The sequence below is a fragment of the Carcharodon carcharias genome, chromosome 21 (genome assembly GCF_017639515.1).
Source record: "Carcharodon carcharias isolate sCarCar2 chromosome 21, sCarCar2.pri, whole genome shotgun sequence".
In the NCBI taxonomy this organism is placed as follows: domain Eukaryota; kingdom Metazoa; phylum Chordata; class Chondrichthyes; order Lamniformes; family Lamnidae; genus Carcharodon; species Carcharodon carcharias.
In genome coordinates, this window is record NC_054487.1 from 71,960,018 (window position 1) to 71,987,719 (window position 27,702).

Below are 27,702 nucleotides of genomic sequence, written 5' to 3' on the forward strand. Positions count from 1 at the left end.
CCCCTCCATGTTAAACACCACTTGCAAGGAGCACTGAAGATATCAAGTGCACAGAATGCATTCTGGGTGGGGGGGCCTTCAATGTCCATCACCAAGTTGCTTGGTCATTCTTGACCAAGCTGGTCAAATACTGAATGACATAGTTGCCAGAGTAACCCTGATGAGTGGTGAGAGACAACACGAGAGAAGTACTGACTTGATCCAGTTGCAGTTACAGCTGTCCACAGCGGTAGGCATGACAACTGCCAGTGCACAGTTATGTAGTTGAAGTCCTACTCTCACTTAAGGACACCCTCATCGCGTTATGTGGTGCTACTGTCATGCTAAATGGGATAGATTCAGAAACAGCAGCTTAAAACTGGGTATCCATGAAGCGCTGTGACCGTCATCAGCTGCAGAATTGGATTCTACCGCAATCTTTAACCTTATGGCCTGACATATTCCTCACTCTTAATGTCTAGCCAGCAGACCAACCCCGGTTCAACACCTTTCATCAGTGCCTTTCTTCCATCATAAAGTCAGGAGTGGGAATGTTGTTTGATGATTTCAGTGTCCAGTTCCATTCACAACTCCCCAGATAATGAAGCAGTTGATGCCTCCATGCAACAAGACCTGGACAACATTGAGGCTTTGGCCTGATGAGTGGGAAGTAACATTTGTGCCACAAAAGTGTCTGGCTATGGGCATTTCCAATAAGAGCAAGTCTAACCATGTCCCCATGGCGTTCAAAGGCATTACTCTTGCTGGATGCCCCACTATCACCAACACCAGGTGGGGCGGAGGTAACGAGATGGTCACCATTGAATTGAAGCATAACTGGACTAATCATACACATGCATTGGCTACAATAGTAGGTCAGAGGCTCAATATTCTGCATTGAATAACTGACCTCCTGATTTCCCAACACCTGTCCTTCATCCACAAAACACATGTTGAGAGTGTGATCAAACACTCCCTACTTGCCTGAGTGAATGCAGTTCCAACACCACTCGAACCTCAACACAATCCAGGACACAGCAGGATTGGCACCTCATCCACCACCTTAAACATGCACTCCCTTCATCACTGATGCATCATGGCTGCAATGCATACCGTCTACAAGTCGCACTGCAGCAACTAACCAAGATTTCTTTGACTCTGCTTTCCAAACCTGTGACCTTTACCACCTAGAAAAAACAGGGGCAGCAGTTGCACAGTTCCTTCTTCACACCCCATCCTGATGTTTCTTCTTCGTCATAGCCTAGGGAATTCCAGGATTTTGACCCAAACTGCACTGTGGAAGTGCCTACCCCACATGGACTGTGGTGGTTCAAGAAGGTGGCTTGCCATCATCTTCTCTAGGGCAGTTAGGGATGGGCAATGAATGTTGGCCTTGCCAGTGGTGCCCACATCCCATGAATGAATTTTTAAAAGCTTGTGTGGTTAAATATTACTAGTATTAACTATATTTGATAAAATGTCATGTTTTACCTGATTAACGATACGCCTGAGAGCATTTTGTATGAAGCGTATATAATTTGAATTGCTGAATGAAGCACTGGGCTACGGTATAAATATATTAAATTGACTTTTTTTTCATGTCTGTTGCACTTCAGCTAAGTTATGCATTTTTGAGGAATTGCAGCTACTTTTTTTAAGAACCAGTTCGCACCACTGATGTTTTGATTTTGTTTATTACTAATGTTCTGTAGACTTGTCTAACCGAAGATTTTCATTTCGGTGTGGAGAACAAGTTGGGAAAGTGAGAACATTTAGGTGGAGAGGGAAGGAATAGATCAAGACACAGTGAAGAATGGGCCCAGAGAGGTGGTCTGAGTCGTAGAACATGTATTTATATATTGCCTTTAATGTAATGAAGCATCCCAAGGTGCTTCACAGGAGCATTATAAAACAAAGTATGTCACTGGGCCACATAAGCACATATTAAGCCACATCTCCAAAAGCATGGTCAAAGAAGTAGGTTTTAAAGAGTGTCTTAAAGGAGGAAGGTGTGGTAGAGAGGAAATTCCAGAGTTTGGAACCTAGGCAGCTGAAGCCATGGCCACCAATGGTGGAGCAATTATAATTGCACAAGAAGCCAGAACTGGAGAATATGCAGAAAGATCAAGGACATGGAGGATTTTGAAAACAAGGCTGAGAATTATAAAGTCAAGACGTTGCTTGACCGGGAATCAATGTAGGTCAATGAGAACAGGGGTGATAGGGGAAGGGGACTTGGTGTGAATTAAGACAAGCAGCAGTTTTGGATGACGTTATGTTTATAGAAGGTAGAATGGGGAAGACCAGCCAGGAATGTGTTGGATAGTTGAGTCTAAAGGTAACAGAGACATGAATTAAGGGTTTCAGCTGCAGATAAGCTGAGGCAAGGGCAAAGTTGGACAGTGTTACACAGGTGGAAATAGGTGGTTTTTGTGTTGACACAAATGTAAAGTCAGAGCTCCTCTCTGATTCAAATTTGACACCAAGGTTGCAAGCAGACTGGCTTATCTCAGACTGTTACCGGGGAGAAATGAAGTCAGTAGCTGGGGAACGGACTTTGGAGCAGGGACTTGAAACAATGGTGCCTGTCTTCCCAATATTTAATTGGAGAAAAGTATTCCTCATCCAGTATCAGGTATCGGACAAGCATCTGATAATTTAGCAACAGTGGAGGAGTTTTCAGAGGTGAGGGATGATGACAGCAGACTGATAAAGATAAACGTACCCTCATCTTTTTCGGCCATTCTGCAGGCTTTGACACAGTTGACCACACCATTCTCCTCCAGTGCTTCTCCACTGTTGTCTAGCTGGGTGGGAGTGGCCTCATCTGGTCCCATTCTTAACTGTCCAATTGTAGCCAGAGAATCACTTGCTCCTGCATGGTCCCCTCTTGCGACATCCAATAATCTATCTCCTATTTCTCATCTACGTGCTACCCCTTGGCAACACCCTCTGAAGACATAGCATTGGTTTTCACGTAATCTGATGACACCCAGCTCTACCTCACCATCACCTCTCTTTTGATTCCTTCAACGTTGCTAAATTATCAGACAGCTTGTTCAACATCCAGAAATAGATGAGCAGAAATTTCCTCCATTTGAATATTGAGAAGGCTGAAGCCATTGTTTTCGACCCCTTTCCAAACTGTTCTCTAGCTGTTGAATTGATCCCTTTCCCTAGCAATTGTCTGAGATTTAAGTCAGTCTATTTGCAAGCCTGGTGTCACATTTGACCCAAAGGTGAGTTTCTAACTTCTTATTTCTGCCGTCACTAAGACAGCCTATTTCCACTTCCCGTAACATCATCTGGCTTTGCCTTGCCTCAGCTTATCTGCTGAAACCCTTACTGATGCCTCGTTATCTCTATACTCAACTATTCCAATACACTCCTGGCTGGTCTCTCACATTCTACCTATTAAGGTAATCAAAACCACTGCTGCCTCATCTTAACTCATGAGCCAGTCCTGTTCCCTATCACCCCTGTGAGGCTGACCTACAGTGGCTCACCGTCAATTATTGACTTCATAATTCTCAGCTTTGTTTTCAAATTCCTCCATAGCCTTGTCCCCTCCCTATCTTTGTAATCTCCTCCAGCTCTATAACCACCTGAGACCTAAGACAACAGTGACCTGATATTTGCTTATGTGACTCAATGTAAATTTTTATTTTATAATGCTCTTTGGGATATTTCGTTACATTAAAGATGCCATGTAAGTATAAGTTGTTGAAATAATTTTTTTTAACAATTTTGCTTACGATTCTTTGTCTCTTCTGGGGATTGTAGAGTGAGGTGCGTCATGGCAAATTGTACACAGTTATCAATGAGCCAAATGAAGACTAATGAAGGATAAACAAGAAAAAAAATAGGTCTTCAGTCAGAAATTAGCCTTACTGGAACTCATCATTCAAAATGTAACAGATAGTACAGTGTCCATACAAGCAACAGCAAAATTTTTGCAACAAAATCCCCCATGATTAAAATCTGGTGTAACTGGTTAAAACAGCCAGAGAATAACTGTAAATATTCATTCTACATACCTTGCAGTGTAGTATTGATTCATAATTCCTGAAGAAGAAGCCATGTGCTGAAGGTATTTATGAAAATTTTAAAAAAATATGCTGGAAATACTCAGGTGAGGCAGCACCAATGGAGGAAAAAAGCAGTTAACCTTTCATCAGAAGTTCTCAATTTAACATGGCAAGAGGGTATTAAATTTGTTAACCAATTTCATGATCTTTCAAAACTTGGCCATTTAAAATTAGAAAACATTTACTAAAACTATATTCGACTTTAATTTTGGACTTGTTTGGTAAACAATTTCTTTTTTCTTATCAGATATGTTAGTATGTCTTGTGTCGGTGGATATCCAGTCATTTGAGTCTGATACACCTACTGCAGTGAAACTAATTGAATATCAAAGTTCTAACCATCAAGTAATCTCAGAGATCAGACCACAAGCAATGGAGCATTTGCAACATGTACCAACCCCCATCACACCAGCTACAGGTATGTGACTGGTAGTGATTAGAAAATTTCAAAATGCTTGAAATTTGAAATTCAGAATCCTCTTGAGAATCGAACCATATGGATGAGTATTCTGATGTTTCGTTGATAATCTTGACTTTTTTATTGGTTTCTGTTTTGGAAAGTGTTAAATAAATTTTGAAGGTAAACTAGCAAGTAATATAAAAAATGGACAGTAAGAGCTTCTTTAAATATATAAATAGGAAGAGAGAGGCCAAAGTGAACATGGGCCCCTTAGCGAATGAGGCTGGGGAAATAATAATGGGGAACCAAGAAATGGCAGGGGAGTAGAATAAATACTTTTCATCAGCCTTCACGGTACAAGATACTAATAGCATTCCAAAAATACTAAATAATCAAGGAGCAAAAGGCAGGTGGGGGGGTGGGGAGGAGGAAATAATACAGTAACTAGTACTAGGGAAACTAATGGGGCTGAAGGTCAATAAGTCCCCTGGACCTGATGGGTTGCATCCTAGGATATTAAAGGAAGTAGCTACAGAGATAGTGGATGCACTGGTAGTAATCTTCCAAGAATCCTTAGATTCTGGAAAAGTTCCAGAGGATTGGGAAACTGCCAATGTAATACCCTTATTCAAAAAAAAGAGGGAGACAAAAAACAGGTAACTATAGGCCAGTTAGCTTAACATCCGTTATTGGGAAAATGCTAGAGTTAAAGGGTGGGATTTTCCCTGCCCACCCGCTGCTGCGATCTTCCGGTCCCTCTGCAAGTCAATGGACATCTAGCTGGGGTGCTGCCTCGCCTGAGGCGGGTCCCGCCCGTGACTGGGTCGGAAAACCCCGGCCAAAGGATGTAATAGCAAAGCATTTAGAAATGCATAATATAATCCAGCAGCGTCAGCATAGCTTCATGAAGGGGAAATCATGCCTGACAAGTTTATTAAAATTCTTTGGGGAGGTAACCAGCAGGATAGTTAAAGGGGGAACAAGTTGGTGTAATATATTTGGATTTCCAATCGGCATTTGATAAGTTACTACGCATAAGGCTACTTAATAAGCTAAGAGCCCATGGTGTTGGGGGTAGTATATTAGCATGGATAGAGGGTTGGCTAACTAATAGCAGACAGAGTTGGAAAAAGAGGGGCATTCTCAGGATGGTAACCTGTAATTTGTGGAGTGCCACAGGGATCAGTGCTGGGGCCTCAATTATTTACAATATATATTAATGACTTGGATGAGGGAAGTAAATGTACTGTCACCAAGTTTGCAGATGACACAAAAATAGGTGGGAAGGCAAGTGGTGAGGATGATGCAAGGAGTCTACAGAGGGACATAGACAGGTTAAGTGAGTGAGCAAAAACTCGGCAGATGGAATATAATGCAGGAAACTGTGAAGTTTTGCACTTTGGTAGGAAGAATAGAGGAGCTAAACATTATTTAAATGGAGAAAGACTGCAGAAAGCTGCAGCACAGAGGGATTTGGGGGTCCTCGTGCATGATCACAAAAAGCTAGCATACAAGTCCAGCAGTTAATAGGGAAGGCAAATGGAATGTTGGCCTTTTATTTCAAAGAGAATGGAGCACAAAAATAGGGAAGTCTTGCTAAAACTATACAAAGCACTAATTAGACCATGCCTAGAATACTGAGAACAATTTTGGTCCCCGTATCTAAAGAAAGATCTAATGGCATTGGAGGCAGATTTAAGAAGGTTCGCTAGGTTGATCCCAGGTTTGGAGGGCTTTTCTTATGAGGAGAGGTTGAGTAGGTTGGGCCTGTACTCATTGGAGTTTAGAGGAATGAGAGGTGACATTATTAGAACTTGTCAGATTCTTAAGGGGCTTGACACAGTAGATGCTAAGATGTTGTTTCCCCTTGTGGGAGAGTCTCGGACCAGAAAGCATAATCTCAGAGTAAGGGATCGCCCATTTAAGACAGAGATGAGGAGGAATTTCTTCTGAGGGCAGTAAATCTGAGGAATTCTTTACCGCAGAGGGCTGTGGAGGCTGGATTGTTAAGTATATTCAAAGCTGAGGTAGACAGATTTTTAATCAGTAAGGGAATCAAGGGTGATGGGGAAAAGGCAGGAAAGTGGAGTTGAGGATTATCAGATCAACCATGATCTCATTGAATGGCGGAGCAGACTTGATGGACCGAAAGGCCTATTTCTGCTCCTACGTCTTATGGTCAGGCATGGATATCATTTAAGTATGATAAAATATTTTTGATGGCTCCTGAAGCCAAGTAATCTGCCAACCTGCACCTGGAGAATGGCCACTTAAAGTCTACCTTCAACTGTAGAACCTGTGTCGCAGGGAAGAAAGTTGGGGGAAGTTTAAAATGCTGTGGTTTAAACTGACTGCTGACATTGAGAACATAGAACAGAAGTAGCAGTCACGAACATGGTCATAACCTCCATATAAAAGTTAATTAGCTCCTCAAACTGTACGACTCCATACCTTATCTCTGCTTGTACCGCTCCTTGTATTGCCGGCATTCACTTTTTAAAACAAGAACTTGCAAACACTTAAACATTTAATAAATGCAATCAAGCATGCTAAAGCTTATTGGTCAGTCATAATGCTTTGCTTCTGCTCAGTTATTAAAAGGGATATTGATATTTTTTAATAAGGATAACTGATGATTAAAATTAATGCTCAAATTTAAGTGCTGCAATGGAGAGCAGAGTCATATATAGAGTCTCCAATCTTTTGGTTATGTGGATTTTGCAAGAATTAAGTTTAAACCCAACCTCCTTGCTAGTTGCTGCATGCCCACAGCACAATTGCATTTAGTTTGGCACAAATTGACAGACCATACTTTGTGTCCGATTGTGCTTGATGTGACAGAAGATGCCCTTAAAGCAACTGTTTCATTCTCCAGTACTGATGTGCATGTGGACTGTCTTTACAAACCATGTCAATGGATTAGCTTGGATTCCAACTGACCTACAGTCGTCGTCATGGGAGAGAAAATATCTGACTGAATTTATGATGAACTAATGGGTAGAAGTCTTTAGTTTTTAAATACTGAATTGGAAAGTACTTATCTGAGCCTTTCCCTTCACCTAATAAAATCACAAGAATTTTGCCTGTGTGACATTTGTAAATTTTGTATTAACTATTTTATTTCCATGTTTTTTTTGTTTTAATTTTTTTCTTTTCAGATTTATATCTTCCACATACAAACACTTGGGTCTCCCTAACTGTACATGTACAACATTGAATAAATAGAAAGTTGCACTTATTTTTCCCCACAGGACCCCCTGCATGGTATGGGTTGTTTCCTCACTATTGGCTTAGGTCTTAAATTCATATTGCCCATTTTCTTCTTTCTAATGTCTCATCCTTCTCTGCTCAAGAGTTCTGCCTTTCTTTTTGTAGTTGTAACTTTATGCTGCTGGATGGTTCCAAGTAGACTTGATAATTTCCCTTGTTACAAGCCAAGTAAACAGCAGGATCTTCAAATCGCCCCCGTGTCCTTGCTGGGTTGTTTTGCCTCAGAACAGCGGTTGTAGGGAAGTTCTGGACATGACTGCTATGGGTTCAGTGTAAGGAGATGAAAGTAATGCCTCAGACAATCTAAATTTTAAATAATCAATATAGGTAAAGACATCAAAACTATCCAGTTACTAGCTAGCTTCTGTAGATTTACCTGATAGCTATTTCTAAATTTCTTTGCACTGCTAGCACCTCTTTATCATAAAACTTGTAGTAGTACAAAGTTGATTGCTGTTAGCTAGAATGATGTTTACAAAATACCAGTGATACCAGGCCATCTTGGGCAGCAGCTAGTAAATGTCATGTGGAAAATGGTCAATTAACATTCGGTCCCTAGATGTTCTTGTTTGTCAATCTCCTTTACAATTTGGAGTTTTTAACTTTCCAACAACTTAATTGGCTTCATCCCAGGCCTGTCACTTGGCCTTTATTCCTAACCAACATGAACCATGATATGGCTGCTGGAAAATGACTGCCATCTTTCTTTGTTCAACAGCAGAGACCAGGCATATTCTCACAGAGAGGAAGGAAAATTTGGAGGGATGTTTTCCCCGGGGCCATGTTCATGCACTTCCTCGTGACTTGGAGAATGGTCTGTGGCGAGGGGAGACCTGAAAAAGTGTAAGGGGAGAAAATATAAACTTACAACAAGATTTAGAAGCAATGTAGTCTTAAACTGGGCAGTAGGGATTTGTTCACTGTGGTTATTGTTTAATTTGATATTTAGATGTGCACTTCTCTGTCCCTGTTGATCTACCTTTTGAAGCTTCCATAGGTGGAAGACCTGTATTTGAAGGAGAAATGGAAGTTGCCCACTGTAATTTCTGTTCTCCAAAGAATGGTTTTCTGGCACAAACTTACTGATCCTCTCTTGGCAAAACATTTTGATACTGTTGTGGGGAGGGGGAATGGTTTGTGGTGGAGAGGTGGTGGTTGGGTAGTGTTAAGGAGAATGGGAATTGCTTTAACAGGTAATCCAGCTGAAAAAGAAACAGTTGAGCTGTGATGGGGCAAGTTGCTTTTTACCTTTTGCAAGCTGAAAAGCAAAACACTGGACAGTTTACAAGTGATATCATTGTCTATCCCTTCATTTGCAATCTTCGTTTCTTCCTTTGCTTTCTTACTGATTTTATTTGTGGCTTGTTTCAGCTCTACCCTCACCAGCAGCTAGCTACCAAAGGTGTATTTTATCTCCTTATAGAATTCTGTTTTATTTATTTAATTTTTTTGACATTCAGGCAGATGCACTTGGCAATATAAAACTAATGTGAATAGCCTGGAGGAATAACTATTTTTTGAGGCCTTAAAGCTTTATGTTCTCTATGCCAAACATCAACTGCAAAAGCGGCAATTTGCATTTGTGTAGCACCTTTAATGTATCAAAACGTCCTACGGTGCTTTAAAAGTGTTATCCAATGAAAATTTGACACCGTGCCATGCAAGATATTAGGCCAGATGACCAAGCTTTGTTAAAGAGGTAGGATTTAAGGATTGCTTTAAAGGAGGAAAGTGAGGTAAAGAAGTTTACCGAAGGAATTTCAGAGCTTAGGACTTTGGCAACTGAAGACATAGCCACCAATGACAGAGTAAATAAAATTGGGAATGCTCGAGGCCAGGACTGGCAGAGCTCCAGGGTATGGCTGGAAGAGGTAGCTGTATATCTGGAAGAGATAGGGAGGGGGTTGAGGCCATGAAGGGATTTGAAAGCAAAGATGAGAATTTTAAAATTGATGTGTTGCTATCTGGGAGCCAAGGTAGTTCAGGCATAGGAGGGGTGGGTGAGCAGGACTTGGTGTGAGTTAGGGCATAGGCAGCAGAGTTTGTGGAGGGTGGAATGTGGGAGACCAGCAAGAGGTGTGTTAGAATTGTCAAGTCTGGATCTGGTAATGGCATGGATGTCAGTTTCAGTAGCAGGTTACCTGTGCCTGAGTTGAGTGATGTTATGGAACTGGAAATGAGCAGTGATGTGCTGGAAAGCTCATCTCATTGTCAAATTAGCATCGAGGTTGCACACCGTCTGGTTCAGCTTTGGATAGTTGCCAGGGAGAGGGATGCAGCCAGTGGCTAAAAAACAAAGTTTATAATGGGCTAAAGACAATGCCCTTTGTCTTCCCAGTATTTAGTTGGAGAAAATTTATATTCATCTAGTACTCTACGTCAGACAAGCAGTCTAATAATTTGGAAACGTGGAAGGATTGAAAGGGATGGCAATGAGGTAGAGCTGGGCAGTGTCCCTTCATTGTGTGTGGTCTCTTTAAGATTGCTACCCATATCTTAAAGCGACTGCTTCTTTTGCGCATAGTGTTTGCTGCTGCATAGTAAGTTCTCGCCTGTTGCGCGACCACACATCTACACAGCTTAGAGGGAACGTTGGCGCTGGGTATCGATGCATAAAGGTGGAACCTGATGCTGAATCTTTGGATGTTGTCGCCCAGGGGAAGCATGCAGATGAGCAATAGGAAGGGACTAAGGATAAATTGTTTGGGGACATGAGAGGTAAAATTACAGGAGCAGGAAGAGAAGCCATTACATTTGATTTCCTAGTTAAATAGAATGGAACCAGGCAAGTCAAGTTCCAGCTAACTGGATCATGGTGAAGAGGTGTTGGATCAGAATTTTGTAGTCAATTTTGTGCAGCTAGATCTAGAAGAGAGTTTACTTTTGTTACAGTCATTTATGTCTTCGGCAAGAGCTGTTTCGGTGCTATGTGGGGATTGGAAATCTGATTCAAGAGATTAAAACAAAGTTCTGAGAAAGATGGGTGTGGATTTAGGAGCCACCAACAAGTTCCAAGGACTTGAAAAGGAAGTTGTAGGTGGGAAGGATCACTAAACCAGTTGTCTGTCAAAGATGTTCAAATTTGTTTCCTTTAAACTTAAATGGTGTGAAGATAGGTATACCAGGGGAACAGCGAGGGTGAGAGTTACTAGTTTTAGTAGTGACAAGGGCGTCAAAGGTGATTTTGCAAAACTAGTAGTTGCAGAAACATCATGACAAATTATGGAACAAAGGCTAGATAGTTGGAAATATGAAAATATAGTGGTAATCGACTTGAGGGAGAGTTTTTTCTGGAGGGCTGCACAGAATGAAATGAAGTTGGGAGGGAAAAAGGGAATGCTGGTAGAGAATGATGTAAGGAAATTATCAGAGATTGCATTATCAGCCATAGTTATAATAGGAGTAGCAAGGCCATGTGAGATAACAAGTTTGAAGGGATGGCAAGTGAAGAGAGTTAGTGGCTGACCCAATTGCAGTTCTTTGCCAGTGCTAATCTGAGCAGGTAGCAATGAACTGAGTGAGAGCAACCAGAGGAGCGCTTCTGATTTTTAAGAAAAAATATTGCTTCTGGTTCCTGGATCTCATCTTCCTTTATTGGCCAAATGATCTCAGGAGCTGAGAATTTTTATCCTACTAGCTTGTGGCACCACCTGCTGGTGCTGAGACTCTACATCACCTCAACGAGTAATTTCAAACTCTTCTCCAGCATTGATGGGAGGGAGCGCCACTTACTATGCAGAAGGTCACAAAAGAGCATGTGGGTACATTTGAAAATATCTACCAACATGCATACAATCAGGTAAACCCAAGTGTTTATATGCAAAGTCGTGTTTGGAGAACAGAACTTACAATGAGGCCTAATTTCCCTTTTATTTTCTAGTTGGAAGTACAAGCGTAAAATCTATATATATATATATATAGAACAAATGTTTAAGTTTTATTGTTCAGAACAAAACCTGTCTGTCCCACATGACTTCTTTATATATGATATTCCTTCTCCACCCTTTCCCCCATCTCCCCCACCCCAACACCATATCATTGATCTTTTGTTCTTACTCACTTGCACAGCAGCGAGAGTTGGCTCCGCATTAGTAACGCCAGCAGGAATAGAAGTTGACAGTGAAAAGTTTGGCTGCCAATGGTAAGTATAAATGGCCAAGGAAAATGCAGTATAATTATTATATATTTTAACTGTAGTAATTTTGAGAGATGGAAGGGCAGTGTTAATGTCACTGGACTAGCGACCCAGAGGCCTAGCTAATACCCAGGTTCAAATCCAACCATGGCAGCCAGTGAAATTTAAATCGAGTTAATTAGTAAATCTGGAATTGAAAGCTAGTCTTAGTAATGTCAACCGTGAAACTATCGTTGATTGTTGTAAAAATCTTGGAATGCTTTATTCTGATATTGGATGCTAGATATAGGAATGGGTTAAATTCCTAGGGCTAAGATCCTTGATGGGACACTTGAGATTGACAATTTATTCTTTTTAAAAAAAACCCTCCGGATCAATGCAACTCAAATTGTGTTTTTAGCATAACAATCTGTAAAATATGCATGCAGTACTGAAGCACAGAGATTATTATACGTTAGTTCTTTGCACATCATGGTTATGCTCTTTTTCTCTAAGATATCGCTAAAGTTTTTGTTTTTATGTTGGCATTTCCTTTCTATTTTGATAGGTAATGTCATGTCAACAATTGGAATGCTTAAGACATAATGGCCAGTTTAATTTTTTGGCTTTTAATGAATTGAAAAGCTGGTCTTTTCGACCATTTTTAGCCCATCCAACCCAAGTTATTTTTACAAGTTGCTCACATCACCAAAAAATGGAGCCAGAAGGAAGCAGATTTTGTTTTTCAGATAAATGTGATGTAGAGAAATTAAACAGCCAGATTAAGTAGAACAATTAAATTTAAAATAGAATAGCACAGAAAGAATGAAAAAGGAGAAAGAAATTAATTATGGGATAAGTAGAATTTGTATTTGTCATTTTGCTTACTTGGATATTCCAAATGGGTGGGTTAATGTATTACAATAATTAAGCAAATCTTGATATTTGAGTAACGTTATTACTAATATTGTTTATTTGAACATCACCATCATTTTGAGCTGAAGAATTACAAAACCACTGAGCTCAAGGAATGCATATTTTTCTCAAGTTAATACCAGTTGCCCGTTATAGCACTTGAAACAATCCCTTTTCACTTCACTTTGTGATGTCTTTCATTCTAGAACCATCTTATTCTATGATGTCATATTCAACTCGAAACATTAGCTCTATTTCTCTCTGCACAGATGCTGCTGGACCTACTGAGTATTTCCAGCACTTACTGTGTTTTATTTCACATTTCCAGCACCAGCAGTATTTTGCTTTCATGATTACGCCATTTAACTCAGGGTTACAGTAGCTATGTTACTGGACTAGTAATCTAGGGGTCTGGACTAAGAAGGGAAGTTTTTGGGATTTGGAGAATTTGAATTCCATTTTTAAAATCTGGCAGTTAAAAGTTGGTATCAGTAAAAGTTACCGTGAAGCTTATTCAGGCCATAGCCATGGTCATTAGTCACAGTCTGTAGACAAGTATTTTCTGTAGAAGGAAGATGGAAGAACTGCCAAAGGACAAGATTCTCGGAAGCTGTCAAATCGAATGACTAATTCCGAATACTTAGCAAATTAGTCAGTTTCTCTATATAGCAGCCTGCAAGGTAAGTTCAGTGGGAACATGAGTAAGATCCAGGATGAGGCTACAAAGCATTTAGAATGAGTCTTCACAATACCCTTTAACTAATTTTGCTATGTATGGTGCTGCAATATATATCCCACCTTGCAGTGAGCCATATGCTGTTTGCTAATGGCTTACCCTTATTTTGCTCTTAAGGAAACAAAATTCCATGCAAAGACCATCCCCAGCAAGAGAGTCTAGCCACTTCTGTTTGACGTTTAGCTGAGTCTGTCATAATTAGCTACATACTTAGTTAATTTCCACTCATTATTTCAGCTTACATTGGGTTTTGTCTTAATTTATTGTTGCCAGTAGGCTAAGATATGTATTGGAATATAAGTGCTCACTAAATATATTTCTGTACTGCTGCTTAACTGTCCAAAGGTCATCAGCACTCAGTAGTTCAAAAATAGCCTTCCTAGAAGTGGATAAAGTATGAAATATTAATTTTTAGCAGTGAATTGTTAAAACTACTTGAATACTGAAAGGACCTTTTTTCTGTTTCTTAAATTGAGTTTATTCGGAAAATTTAATTGAAAGATTAAAGCTTTTGTAGTATAATTGCCAAAGTTACAGAGCCTAAATGAAATGGTTTCTTTAACCACTTAACTCTGGTAACACTAATGAAACTGCAGCAAGTTAAGAAAGTAATTACTATTGGAATGAATTTTTCTGAGCTCTGTTCACTGCCACCGTTGAATTATGCAAGGCACCATATTCTAAGTCTGTAAAATTCTTTCTGAAATTTGGTTTCTTGCTTATTCAGGTTAAATGCATATTTTGAGACCTCCTCGGAAGGCTCCGTCTCACGAGTGGATCTGTATTCTGAATATCTTTCTGTGTGCAGTAAATTAGCTCGGGGTGGAATTCTGACATCAACAGGATTTAACAAATGCCTCAAGTAAGTCAAACTAATTGAAGGTGAAAAATAGTTTTTACTCCCTTCACCGTTGACATTGTTAGTGCTTTTTAGGAGAGTATGGAATAAAAGCCTACCAACAGTTTCTCAAGGGCAGCTAGAGGTGGGCAACAAAATGTTGGCATTGTCAATGAGACACTCAGCCTGAGAATAATAAAAAGAAGATTGTAAGACTTGGTCTTGTTATTTACCAGTTGACTCTCCATGTGCTGGCAGGTAGCTTAGCGCATGGCTTCTGTCAATGCCAGTTCTAAAATGATCTTGAACAAGTGCACAATAGCTTTTGGGAAGACAGTCTTCTCTGACATTTCTGTTTTTCCCACGAGGAAACATGGCATCCCCTGCTCAGTAATCAAGCTTATGTTGTAAACCATACCTGCCCCTTGCTATTGTTGCCTATGTTATGCTTTTAATACGTGCCTGTGCAAAAAAAAAATTGAGAAGTAATCTGTCACAGCATCCAAAAATGCCCAATTACCAATCTATGAAGCAACAGTCACATTGTTTAGTCTGAATAGTTTTGGTTAGAACATTGAATTGGTTGCTTACAGAATTTGACATGTTTTCTTTTGTCTTGTATGCAAGGACTCTATTTCCAACCCATTCAGTAAAACGAATAGAAGATCCCAATAATAGTGGGCAAGCACAAATACACATAGTAGGGATCCAGAGAAGGGCTACACCACTTCCCATGCAGACACACTACCAGCAATCACCAGCTGTTCCCTCCGTTACGGCAGAGCTAACACAGAATTCACCTTCCTCAGGTAAGTTGCTTATTCATGAAAATAAATGCCTGAATACTTAACATATCAGATCAATCAGAAAAAATACTACATTCAGGTATTCCAACAGACATTTTGAATAAATAATACAGAGAAATTAATGGAACTAAGCGTTGGAAAATCCTGATTGAGAGATTTAAGAGATGTCTACACAGAAGCATTGGTTTTGATCTTCTGGAATTCCCTAGCGTTTAGGATGGTCCCCATGGACTGGAAGGTAGCAAATTGAACCTTACTATTCAAAAAATGGAGGAGGCTATAACTAGCAGGATAGATGAAGGGGAACCAGTAGGTATAGTATTTGGATTTCCAAAAAGCATTCAGTAATGAGGTTATTGCACAAATTAAGGTATGTGGAATTGAGGTTAACATGTTGGCATAGATTGAGAATTGCTTTGAAAACAGCAGGAATAAACAGATCATTTTTGGGTTGACAGGCTGTAATTAGTGGGGTACAGCAAGGATCAGTGCTTGGGCCTCAGTTATTTACAATCTGTATTAATAATTTAGTTAAGAGGGACAGAGTGTAATCTATTCAAGTTGGCTGCTGATACTTTTTTTAGTGAACTTTGTATACACTACATACTGTGCAACCCCATCTGAAGCCCGCATCGCCTTGTGAAAAGTCCGGCTCACCAGTCTCGAACAACCCCCAGCAATGGAAATTCTACCGGATGAAAGCCTTCCCCCAGGAGCTAATTGCAACTGGGCAACCTGGAAATGCTTTAACAGATCTAGGACTGGTGTAAGTCGTTCAAAGGTGTCACTAAGCAAATGGGGATATACAACCAGCCCGACAACTTGTGAATGTGGAACTGAGCCACAGACTGTGCAACATCTCCTGCAATGCCTATCGCTAGGGGAACCCTGCACTGTTGCAGATCTTACCGAACTCAACAACAAGGCGCAAAAATGTGTCCAGTTCTGGCTGGGCCATGTATAGACTGTTCGTGGACACGATAAGAAGAAGAAGTGAACTTTGTAAGCTGTGCAGCAGGTTGATTGAGTGAGCAAGTACAGTTTGGGGGAGTGTGAAGTTACCCATTTTGGTAGGAAAGTGCAATACTTTTTAAATGGTGAGTGACTGCAAAATATTGGTGTTCAGAGGGTATCTGTGTGTCTTTGTACACGAATCACAATGTTAGTATTCCGATACAACAAGCGATTAAGAAAGCAAATGGTATGTTAGCATTTATTACAAAATGATGTAGCCTTTTTTACAAAGAGGTTAGAGTATGACAGTAAAGAAGTTTTATAAGAATTACATAGGGCCTTGGTGAATTCACACCCTGTAGCACTTGTACTGTTTTGGTCCACCTTACCTAGGGAAGGATAGGGAATGCATTGGAGGTTCACTACACTGGTTCTTGGGATGATGACATTGTCCTGTGAGGAGAGATTGAATAGACTAGGCTTATATTCCCTTGAGTTTAGACGAATAAGAGGTGATCTCATTGAAACACATAAGATTCTTTAAGGAGCTTGACAGGGCAGCTGCTGGGAGGATGTTTCCCTGACTGGGAAATCTAGAACTAGGAGTCAGCTATTTAGGACTAAGGAGAAATTTCTTCACTCAAAAGGGTTGTAAATCATTGGAATTCTCTACCAGAGAGAGCTTTGGATGCACAATCATTTGAGTATATTTAAGACGGAAATTGAAGGATTTTTAGGTACTAAGGAAATCAAGATATATGGGGATGGCGCAAGAAGGTGGAGTTAAGATAGAAGACCAGCCAGGTTCTTATTGAATGGCAGAGCAGCTTGCAGGGCCAAACACCTACTCCAGCCCCTAGAAAATGACACAAGTGCGTAACTTACTTTCCAGTTGTGCTTTTGACATAACTGTAAGGATTTCATTTTAATGAGAACATTCACAAATATTGCTCTCCCCTCATTAACATGATAGGGATTTTAAAAGGTTACTGTCACAGAGGGCAGAATTTTCTGTCTGTCAGGCGGGCGGGCCTGACCCAATCTCCGGCGGGCGGGGAGCCGATCCCCACCGGAGAAGTGGGCCCAGCCGCCGTTTTACATGGGCGGGCCAATTAAGGCGCCCCCCCCCCCCCCCCCCCCCCCCCGCAGCATGACGCCAGGCAGGAAGCGCTATGCACATCCTGTGGGGGAGGAGGGGGGAGAAGATTCCCCAAAAGCGAGAGTGCGCTCTTTTGCATGTGCATGGAAGAGCACACATCTCCCTGAGGCTAAGTGCTGCCTCAGGGAGATCGCTGACACTTTTTAAAAGATAAAAAAAAAGAAAAAAAATCCTTAACATGTTTCCCTCATGGGACAATGACACATCAGATGGGACATGTTCATAAATTGCAGTAAAACTTTATTAAACTTTTTAAAACCCTGCATGAAACCTCATCCCGCCAGTGGATGAGGTTTCATGTTTTTTCTATTTGCCGCCGGGGCTTCTGGCCTTAAAGGTTGGACGGGCAGGTCCTTTAATTGTTTAAATGATCCTGTCAATGGCCTCAATTGGCCATTGACAGGTTGGTGGGGGCACAGCTGAGTTTGCTGTGCCCCCATCTACTTGAAAATTTAAATGGGTTGGGATGATGTCGGGGATTGCTCCCAACGTCATCCTGTGTCATTTTACGCGTCGGCGAGTGGGCCCCGCCCCCTGCTCACGACGGCAAAATTCTGCCCACAGATCGAGGAATTATTTCATGAGGAGATGGATTTTTTTTCAATTTATAGCTGGCTGGCACTCTGCAGCATGTGACCGAAATGTCTGGGTTTCATGTATGAAACTTAAGATGCTGCTGTTCTGTGGATGACATCACAACCAAGCATGATCCTTATCTTATATTCACATTTGAAATCCTGATTTCGCTGGTTAGTGATCAAAGATGGGAAACATGGCTGTTTTTTTAAAAATTCCTCCTTAACCTGGAAATGGTAGTAATGAGGACCCTCCTCTCACCATGCAAACCTCAGGAAATGAGGGTTCTTGAGAAGTTGGGTATTCCCTTGCAGCCAAACCCATATTAGACCCATAGTGCCCATAGGCTCTAGGGCACAGTGGTTTAGATTCCAAGTGCCTTAATATTGAGCCTCTGCAGATTTTCCAGAGGCCATTTTCTCAACTTATTTACCTTGCCAATATCCTAGAGGACTGTTGAGGGATATGCAACACAATTTTAGCCAAATGCATCAGTGACTTCCAAAATAAACTGCTTGACAAAGATGTGTTGCGAGTGAAAATTGCTTCTGCCAGGTGAAATTCCTGAACTGTTGGACAGGGATTGCTGAATCCTGGATTCTTCATTCATACATCCTGCCTGCAGATGAACATATGCCACCACCTGTTTCAAGGATTCAGGGCTGCCAGCGCCACAGCTAGCTCTGTTTTCTGGGTGTTGTTACGGAGCAAAATTCTGCACATGTCCTTTGATGTAAAATGTCTTTCGCGGCCAGGTAGACAATCTGTCTGAAGTTTACAAGCTTTTTGTAGACTACCTTAAATGAACAAGCTAAATTCTATGGTTTCACTGCGCTTTGCATAAACCTGTACAGGATTCATTGTAGCAGATCTTTGACGTTTTCTTTTGGCAGAAAAAGTGTTGTTCCAAAGAATTAGGTACTCACAGTCAGAACCTAGTCAATGCACTGAATCCTTAGGGAATTGGGGATGGGAGTGTGGGGGTACGTGTGGAAAGTAACATAGATTTATGGCTGAGTGGAGCTACTTGAATGTATGCATCAGAAAGCCCATTGATTACATTGAGATTTCATGTTCAGAAAAAAAAAATAATATTTTTGATTTTTGCTGTTGTCACAGGATGTTAACAAAATACTTATTGATGGCTGCAGCAGTTTTTGTATTATATAATTAGCTGATTGTATCATTGTTGTACCTCATTGAAAGTACTGGTAAATAAATCTATGGTCATGTTTGGGATGACATTTATCCTTAACACATTTCACGCTATATTTGCATGGTTATTTAGGAACTGATTAATGTGGGGTGTTGGGTAGGGTGGGTGAATGATGAAGATCATGTGATATGTAACTTCAGAGAATACAACATTTCTGAAAGAAGACCTGTTCTCTGTGAATCTCTACTCTCTGATGTTGCATATTTGGTCTATACTGAAAATAATGAAGCTGTGTTATTCTTGAATAAACTAAACTGAACTATGAAAGGATTGTAATCTATAAAGGCTGTGCTGAAAGTTGAGACTCAGCTGGAAGGACCACAGTTGTATCCATTGTGCTTATCTTATTTTTTCTGATTTCAGCACAGACAGTGGTAAATCACTTTCAAAGGATGCCTGCAGGTAACCTTTCTACTGGTCAGCCAGGATCTCAGATGATCTACACATTTCAACAAAGTGTTCCAGTTCAGAATGTTACCAAGATGCCACAAGACCAAAATGTCCTGGCACAACCACACCAAAATGCTGCAGTAACTCTTGTGCAAAGCAGAACTCCAATCGCTAGCGAAGCAGTGAGGTGTACAGTTGTCCAGTCTCCAACTTTTAGCACTCATCCTGCGGTTTCAGTTCCACATTCATTAACTGGAACCAGCATACCACAGGGAACAGTGATCCAAAACCATGCCACAACGACAACACAGCCATCAGTTACAATGACGACTTCTCAGCAAGTGCTTCACCATCCACAGTTCTTTCAGCAGCAGCTTCCTGGTCACCAGCTCTCCTTACCAACAGTATCTTCTAATCAGGTGAATACCTCTGCAACAACAACTGTTACTGTGATACAGCAGGCTGTCTCTCACAGCCATGCAGCAATTGGCAGAGTTCAAAGTATACCAGCCACCACTGTCACTGTTTCCCAAGGACAGCTGTTATCGGGTGCAGTATCCCACTCTGTACAGGCACCACGTCACCAGCCAAAAACAAATAACCAGCAAGACACTGTTCTGTTGGCACCTCAGCACTATTCCTCCACCCCGAGTCCCACTGTTGTATCTGGTGCCGCCGTGCAAAACTTTCAAGTCTCAACAGGTCAAGTGGTTGCAATTGCCGGTGTTCAAAGCCCTCCAGCTCCCAGGATGTGTTTCCAGAATATAGCACCAAAACCAGCAGGAATGCCACCTCAGCAAGTTCAGTCTACCATAATGCAACAGCAACCCCAGCAAAGTGTACGTGTGATTGTTAGTCAGCCAGCTCAACAGGGACAGAGTTTTGCCCCTGCCATTCATCAGATATTGTTGACAAATCCAGCTGCTATTCAAGCTGGCCAAACTATTCATTTGGCTGGGAAAGCAAATGTGACCCCTTCGTCCTCGCCGTCTCCTGTACCTGTCAACAACACGCAGGTACAAGTGGGGTTGGTTACTCAACCTTCCACCCCTCAAATGCAAGGGCCTCAAACAGTGAGTAAGATGCTATCTGTGAAACGGCAGCAACAGCAGCAACAGCATCCCCAAAAGCAGTTCCAGATGCAACTTCAGTCTCAACAGACCGGTACTGGAGCTAGTCAACCTCCCCCTGGGGATTCTAGCTTAATAAAACAATTACTTCTTCCAAAAAGAGGACCCCCTACTCCAGGTGGTAAACTTATATTGCCTGCTCCTCAAATGCCTCCCCCTTCCAATACTAGAGCTCCTAGTCCTCAGGTGGTCTATCAAGTGACTCACAATCAGGCAAGTAATTTTGGAGTTCAAGCTCAAGGTCAACAGTTAGTAGTTGGCCAGCAAAATGTGCAGCTTGTCCAAGGTCCCATCCATTCACAGGGGTCAGTGCAGACAGTGCCCATTCCTCATATGCAGATTTTACCAGGTCAGTTGATCTCTGCTAGTAACACTGCTGCTCTTCTCCAGGGAACAGCTGGCAACCAGGTTACCATTACTGTTGTGCCAAATAGCACCTTTACTGCAGCAGCTGGGAGTCATGGCAGTGGAACGCAGATCATTGCCCCTGCAGGAATTGCTGTCACTGGGTCACAAGCAGGAGTTGGCCTCCAAGTACAAACATCTCCACCTATCTTGACATCACAGAGTGGACAGGTAAAAAGCTCAGAATCTGGAATTGCATTCACAGGTGACAAAATTATTTGCCAGAAGGAGGAAGAAGCAAAAGATACAACAGATTTACATCTGCATGAACGTAAAATTGAAATTATGGAGAATCCTTCCTGTTCCGAGGGAGCTACACCAAATGGCGGTTTAAAGGAAAGCGAAACGCAGACAACAAAACTTGTAAACGGGAAAAGACAAGATAATTCACATCTACCTCCATCTAACTCAGGGATAGCTCAGTCTGAGCCCATCCAGTGCACACTGGCCTCAAATGGACCTTTGACAGGAGTAAGTCAAAATGTAACCAATGGGAAGCTGAATGTAGAGCATACAGGAATGCAGGAAATTAAAAAAGATCTTTTGAAAATGCCCATGGTTAATGGGATCTGTGATTTTGAAAAAGGAGATGGTTCACACTTAAGCAAAAACATTCCAAATCATAGAGCTTCCAACCATGTGGAAAATGGTGATGTAGCTGCACAGGAGCAATGGGGCAATATGGACTGTAATCAGCAAAACACTGCCAAAAGTGGTCAATTGAGCAAAGTGCATAATGGACCTGTTTCGATAGGAAATTCTAGTGCTAGCTGTACAGTCGTTTCAAGCTCTGTTGACCAGATCAGTGGTACAAACTCAGGATTATCCAATGGACCTATAACAGCTGGCATAGGCTCAGCGATGCCTCAGCTTCAGCAATGTCCAAGTTCAGTTGTTTCTGTGCAGTCTTCGCTTTCTAACGCTCCCCAGGTACATTACTCTCCAGCTCCACACCAACCTGGACCTGTAGCTATACATTCAGTCCAACTTTATCAGACTCCAACAACCAATGGTTCAACTGATTGTCAGCTTTTAAAAAGGTCAGCTGAAAGCAAAGATAATATATCAGGAATACCAAATAAAGTGGGAGTAAGGATTGTTACCATCAGTGACCCTAACAATGCTGGCTGCAGTTCAACAATGGTGGCTGTGCCAGTAGGATCTGATTCCAGTTCTATAGCCAAAGTAGCTATGGACAATGTAACACAGCAAAATCAGCATCTGCCTGTTCTTTCACATGGCATAGTTAATCAGGTAAGCAAGTAATTAAATACGCAGTATAGCTAATTTCTGTTTAATTTACTACTTTCATAAAATTGTAATTTAAAAATGATAGAAGTTCCTTGTAAAATTTCCGTTTTGATACTGATATTTTGCTTCAGAATCAGGTTTGTTGACTTTGCAGTTTGTTGACTGGTTTTACACTAATATTATTTTGTAACATTTACAATTTACTAAAAAATTGTTGTGTACCATAAAGCTTGAAAAGAGTATAAATGGTTTGAGAATAACTTGTGGATGTCAAGATTCCCGCAGTTTGCCTTGTATCATTTTACATTGAATAGCTTTAAAGCCAAAAAAGGCGATTATGATTGTTCAGAAAATAATGTCACAACAGGTTTTCCACTCCATATTCTTGATTTCTCACTGTGTCTACTGACTTCTGCTATCAGAGCTTATTCTAAACTGTTGTTCTTTGCTGTGCTGGATTTCTTCTCACTCAAAGTCTGCCAAGTAGGTGTTTGTTCAAGAGTTAACATTGGGCAGATTTAGAGGGAAACTGTTCAAAAGTTATCCAAGGTCTGAAGTGCTTCGATTTCTTTTTGGTGGCAATTCCAAGATTTGTTTTACTCAGGCAAATTATTTAAAGTATTTCCCATTGCGTGCGTGTGTGTGTGTGTGTGAAAAAAATCACATTTAAATTTTTTTTTTACAATTTGTTTTGTATTTCAGCTTCTACCTTTAATCCTATATGTGTGTCCCAATCATTAATTTTTGCTCTAAAATTTTAATTAGAATTGAAAAAAATGGCATGTTTTACTTTCTGCTTTGCTGTCCATTAAGATGCTGCTTACTCTGCTTGATGACATAACTTGCTGAATGCCTGCTGATCTCTTTGACTTGATGCCAAATTCAAACTGAAATCAGAGAAGGGGAAATCCACACCACAGAGATCACGCGAGTCGTTATTTCACTTCTGACCATAAAATCCAGGCCCATATATGCACATCATATTCTTTTGTCTGTTAATTTAAATTCTGCACTTGGCTAGGCTTTGTTTTGTTCAGTGGTGTTCATTTTGACTTGTCTAGAGGTTTACAGATTTGAAAAAGTTGATCTTCAATTTTCAAGATAACTTTGCTACATTTTCTGATTTTTTTTTAAAGCTCCAGAGACCTTGTGGCGTGAGTTATGTCTAGGAATTATGATGCTTTGTCATTAATTCATGAAAGCACTCATTTAATGTCAGTTTTGGGAAAGTTATAACTGGAATCTATTGCTAGGATTACAGTGTGACTGAGCACTTGAACAAGTCTGGGCTGATCAAAGACTTGCATGGATTTCTGAAAGGTTGATCATGTTTGACTAATTCAGTTGAATATTTAAGGTCAGTCATATGCAGGACAAAGGAATGCATGTGTCTATTTGGACATCCTAAAGGCAATTGATAAAGTAAGATTCTCTACGTGAGATTATTAACAAAAATTAGAACAGAATTGGAGATAACCTTGTGATATGGATTGATAATTAGTTGGAAGGTTGGAGTAGAGATAAAAGGAATATACTCTGATTGGCAGGTAGTGACAAATGGTGTTCCCCTGGGATCTGTACTAAGTTCTCCATTTGTTATGTATATTGATGACTTGGATGAAGGAGGTGAGAGTTCCATTTATAAGTTTGCTGGTGACACTAAGTAAGGAGGCTCAGTTACTTTCTGCTCCCTTTGACACAAGTAACAACGGGACATAAACCGAATAAGTGAGTAAGCAAAACTCGAATACATGGAATTCAATGTGGAGGAGTGTGAGGTTCCCCAATTTGGATCCAATAAAGTTAAATCAGAATATTTTCATTGTTAGCAAATGATTAAGAATAGTGGAGCAAAGAGAATTTGATGTACAGGTGTACAAATCACTAAAAGCTGGTACACGGGTACAAAATAATCAAACAGGTAATGGGAATATTTTCTTTTTATCAAGGGGTCTAGAATGCAAAAGTGATGACGTTTTGCTTCTGCTGTACAATGCCTTGGTCAGACTGTATCTCGAGTATTACATTAACCCCTGGACACTACACCTCAGGCAAAACTTATTGTCCTTGGAGGACATCCGGTACAGATTCACTAGAAAGATGTCGTGACTTAAAGTATCAAGTCATGAGGACAAGTTGCATAAATGTGGCATGTATAGCCTTGTTTAGAAAGTTGAGCGGTGATCTAAGTCAGCTATTTAAAATGGGGAAAAAATTGATACGGTAGATATAGCAAAGTTATTTCCTCAGCTAAGCTCATCCAATATGATTTGCACATGACAAATATTTCTGCAGTCTGTTCCTTTTAACAGTATTAACAACACTGCCAGTAGAAACCCAGAAGACCAATTTTTAACCTCTTGAGCACATCAGGCTCTTTCACCACACTTCCAACAGGCACCACTGAACAGCGCTAAGGAATGGAACATCTGGGGCAGAATTTTGTCCTTGGCTGGTGGGCGGGGGCAGTTGGGAAGTCACCTGCAATCGACACCGGACCGCAATTTCATGCTGGTGAGCCAATTAAGGCCTACCCAACGTGAAACGTGAGTGGCAGTGCTGAGCGCTGCCTGTGCGCAGGGTGGGGGCGGGGACGGAGCACCATCAGCGTGTCGAGCATGAACTTTGCACATGCACGCGAGTGAATGGAGCTGCCTCAGGGAGATAAAGAGATATGAAAAAAAAATGTAATGAAACATGTTCCCTCATGTGACTCTCACATGAACAGGGACGTGTTTTTAATGAAAAATTAAAATTTTTATTTTTATTTGCTTTTCAAAACCTCATCCTGCCTGTGGATGAGGTTTCTAAAAAAAAAAAATGCAAAGGCCACTTGGCCTTTTTGACTGCCCGCCAACTGTTAGGTTGGACGGGAGGTGGGAAATTTAAGTTAATTGATTACTTAATGGCCTTACTGCCGACCGAACTATCGCACAACTGTGCATTGATGTCAGCTGAGGCCGACGTCAACATTCGCCATTTCACACTCAAGTGGGTCGGGCGCACTCCCACCTGCTGAGCAAAAATTTCTGCCCCTGGTCAATTTTTCTCTCCTTGTTTTACCACCTGTACAATGATCGCTACTAAGACCAGCTAACTCAGCAAATGCTGTTTTTTTTTTAAATCTGTATTGTCCACATACTGACAGTAGCTTTGCTCAGTCAATGGAGATGTGCTTTATATATTTTTTTTAAATTTGCCCACAGCTGGGGTTAGCTGTATTTTTGTCTCATTTAAATGAGTGGAACAGAATCAGTTGATGGTGAGAAATGGAACTTACTGCAGTATTTTATGATTACTTTAGTCATGTTTTATAGATACATTTTATCATGTTCTCCAGTAGTTTCTGTATGCACGACAATGTTTTTACATTTAGGAATGGTCAGTAATGTTAAGGTTAATCTTAATGAAGACAACATTTAATGTTTATTTAATTTAACTAATCTTGTTGAACTCAATTTCATTTTAGATGTAATATAGCATTCAAATCTACTTGTGACCTTTAGAATCTTGATGTGTCCTAACCAGCAAGAGCACGACGGCATTTCTTGTGATAATTAGAAGTATTAAATTACTTTGCAGATGGTGCATATGATTGGACAAGATATGGTGAATAAAATAGATGCACTGTATCCTACCACACCTTTTATTTTTACTTGAACTTAATGATGATCTTCAAGTTTCTACCAAGAGCATAAATTACTGTCGCATTAGGTGATGACGGGCAAGATTTTGCTCAAAGTAACCTGTTATTATTTGAGTACTTGCAGTAACTTTATGGGCAACACATTTTAAACCTAAATTATCATGAGGTACCCCACTCCCAACAAAACCTGGCCTGATGCCTTCAAACTCATGACAGCATCTCAGTCTTGAACCATTAAATTGCCATAGTGCAAAACAAAAACCCTTTGGTCATCTTAGCTAAGAATGTTTTATTGAACCTTCATCGAAGTTCGTCGTAACTGCAGATCTCAGTAGTATTAATGTGCAAGGCTATGAATATTTTTCAGTTATTTTTCCTGGAAGAGTGTCTGTATTGATTTACTTGTGACAAATATTCCTGCAGTCTGCTCCTTTAGCAGTTTCATCAGCACCAATAGCCGCCCAGATCAATTCTCAGCCTCTTCAACATCAAGTTCTATCATCACATCAACATGGCGAGCTAACAAGAAAACCAGGACAGAATTTCATGTGCCTGTGGCAAGGATGCAGAAGGTGAATCACTTTTGCTAATTGAACAATGATTCTGAAAAATTACTTCTGTATTGAAGATAGGTCTGAACTATGGTCTTGATTTCCTGTATCCCTTTAGAACGATACTTTTGAGCCACTCTCTGTTTGATGCAATATAAAACTAGGATGGCTAGTTAGTTTGCTCATGAGGTCCTACAGCTCTATGGTCTGAGGAGATGTGCCACCTGGTTTTGCTTCCTTTTTGGACAGTGTGTCCTGGTACTGTATCACTTCCCAGTGTGTGGCTCAAAGAGAACTTTTTTATCTGCTTCATGTTCAATTCCCAGTGCTTATCTTAATTTTATATTCAAAGCCAATTCTTCATATGCTCACACAATCCAGTAAAGCAGTCTAATTGTCTTACACTAAAGTGTGCGCTTGAATTGCCCAATATATAATCGTAGGAAGGCATAACAGAATTCTGAAGAAGGGCCATACGGATTTGAAACGCTAAGTTGGTTTCTCTCTCCACAGATGCTGTCAGACCTGCTGAGTTTTTCCAGCATTTTCTCTTTTTATTTCAGATTTCCAGCATCCGCACATGCTGTCATTTGTGCTGCTTTTTTCAGAGATTGAAATGAAAGCAAGATGTGGATAGGTACAAATTGTAAGGCTGCTTTATTTTTATGAAGCAAATAAAACTATTCTTTTATGACAACATATTAAACATAGTTTGTTACAAAGAAAAATTAAAATTACTGCAATGGTGGGAAATCGACATTGCAACAGAGACGACTTCAAAATATTTCATTGGCTGTAAGTGCTTTGGGAGGTCCTGAGATGGTACAAGTCTATCTGTTTTCTGTTGATATTGGAAACTTTCAAATGTGTAAGTTGAATCATATTCATTTACAGAACATTATGTAAATTTGAAGAGAGAGCAGGTTTTGCTTATGCACCAAACTCTGAACTAATCAGATTTTCAAAATAATCTTAGACAAAACTGAATTAACATTTTTTACGCTAATTCTAGCCATAATTCCATTAGTATTTTATATAGTAGTTTTTGCAGATGTATTGTGTTGTAAAATCCAGTAAGTTGAAAGCTGAAAATGTCTTTAAGAAAGGATTGTCATAATTTTAAATTGAGTACCGCTGCAACAGATACTTGCTATTTTAAGGATACTATATGAATGCTGAATTTCCCAGTGCGCTTTACAGGAATGGTTATTGAATAAAAGATTACTCTGAAAGCCACGAGGACATATTGAGAAGAGGTAGATTTTATGGAACACCTCA

General features: G+C 40.5%; 2 protein-coding genes across 6 annotated transcripts in view; one reads left to right on the forward strand and one right to left on the reverse strand.

Moving 5' to 3' along the window:
* arid2 (AT rich interactive domain 2 (ARID, RFX-like)) overlaps window positions 1-27,702 on the forward strand; it is a 112,628-nt gene that overhangs the window by 78,929 nt on the left and 5,997 nt on the right. For 3 of the 5 annotated variants that reach the window (XM_041215746.1, XM_041215748.1, XM_041215749.1), the window contains 6 exons: window positions 4,315-4,485; window positions 11,806-11,878; window positions 14,230-14,364; window positions 14,968-15,149; window positions 19,415-22,230; window positions 26,297-26,445. In XM_041215746.1, coding sequence (XP_041071680.1) covers window positions 4,315-4,485; window positions 11,806-11,878; window positions 14,230-14,364; window positions 14,968-15,149; window positions 19,415-22,230; window positions 26,297-26,445 — 3,526 coding nt within the window. The remainder of the gene's footprint in view (window positions 1-4,314; window positions 4,486-11,805; window positions 11,879-14,229; window positions 14,365-14,967; window positions 15,150-19,414; window positions 22,231-26,296; window positions 26,446-27,702) is intronic. The other 2 variants (XM_041215750.1, XM_041215747.1) reach the window with 2 other exon arrangements.
* The window catches only part of scaf11 (SR-related CTD-associated factor 11), a 117,718-nt gene continuing 98,286 nt past the window's right edge, over window positions 8,271-27,702 (reverse strand). The window contains exon 16 of the mRNA XM_041215755.1: window positions 8,271-8,570. Coding sequence (XP_041071689.1) covers window positions 8,523-8,570 — 48 coding nt within the window. The 3' untranslated portion in view covers window positions 8,271-8,522. The remainder of the gene's footprint in view (window positions 8,571-27,702) is intronic.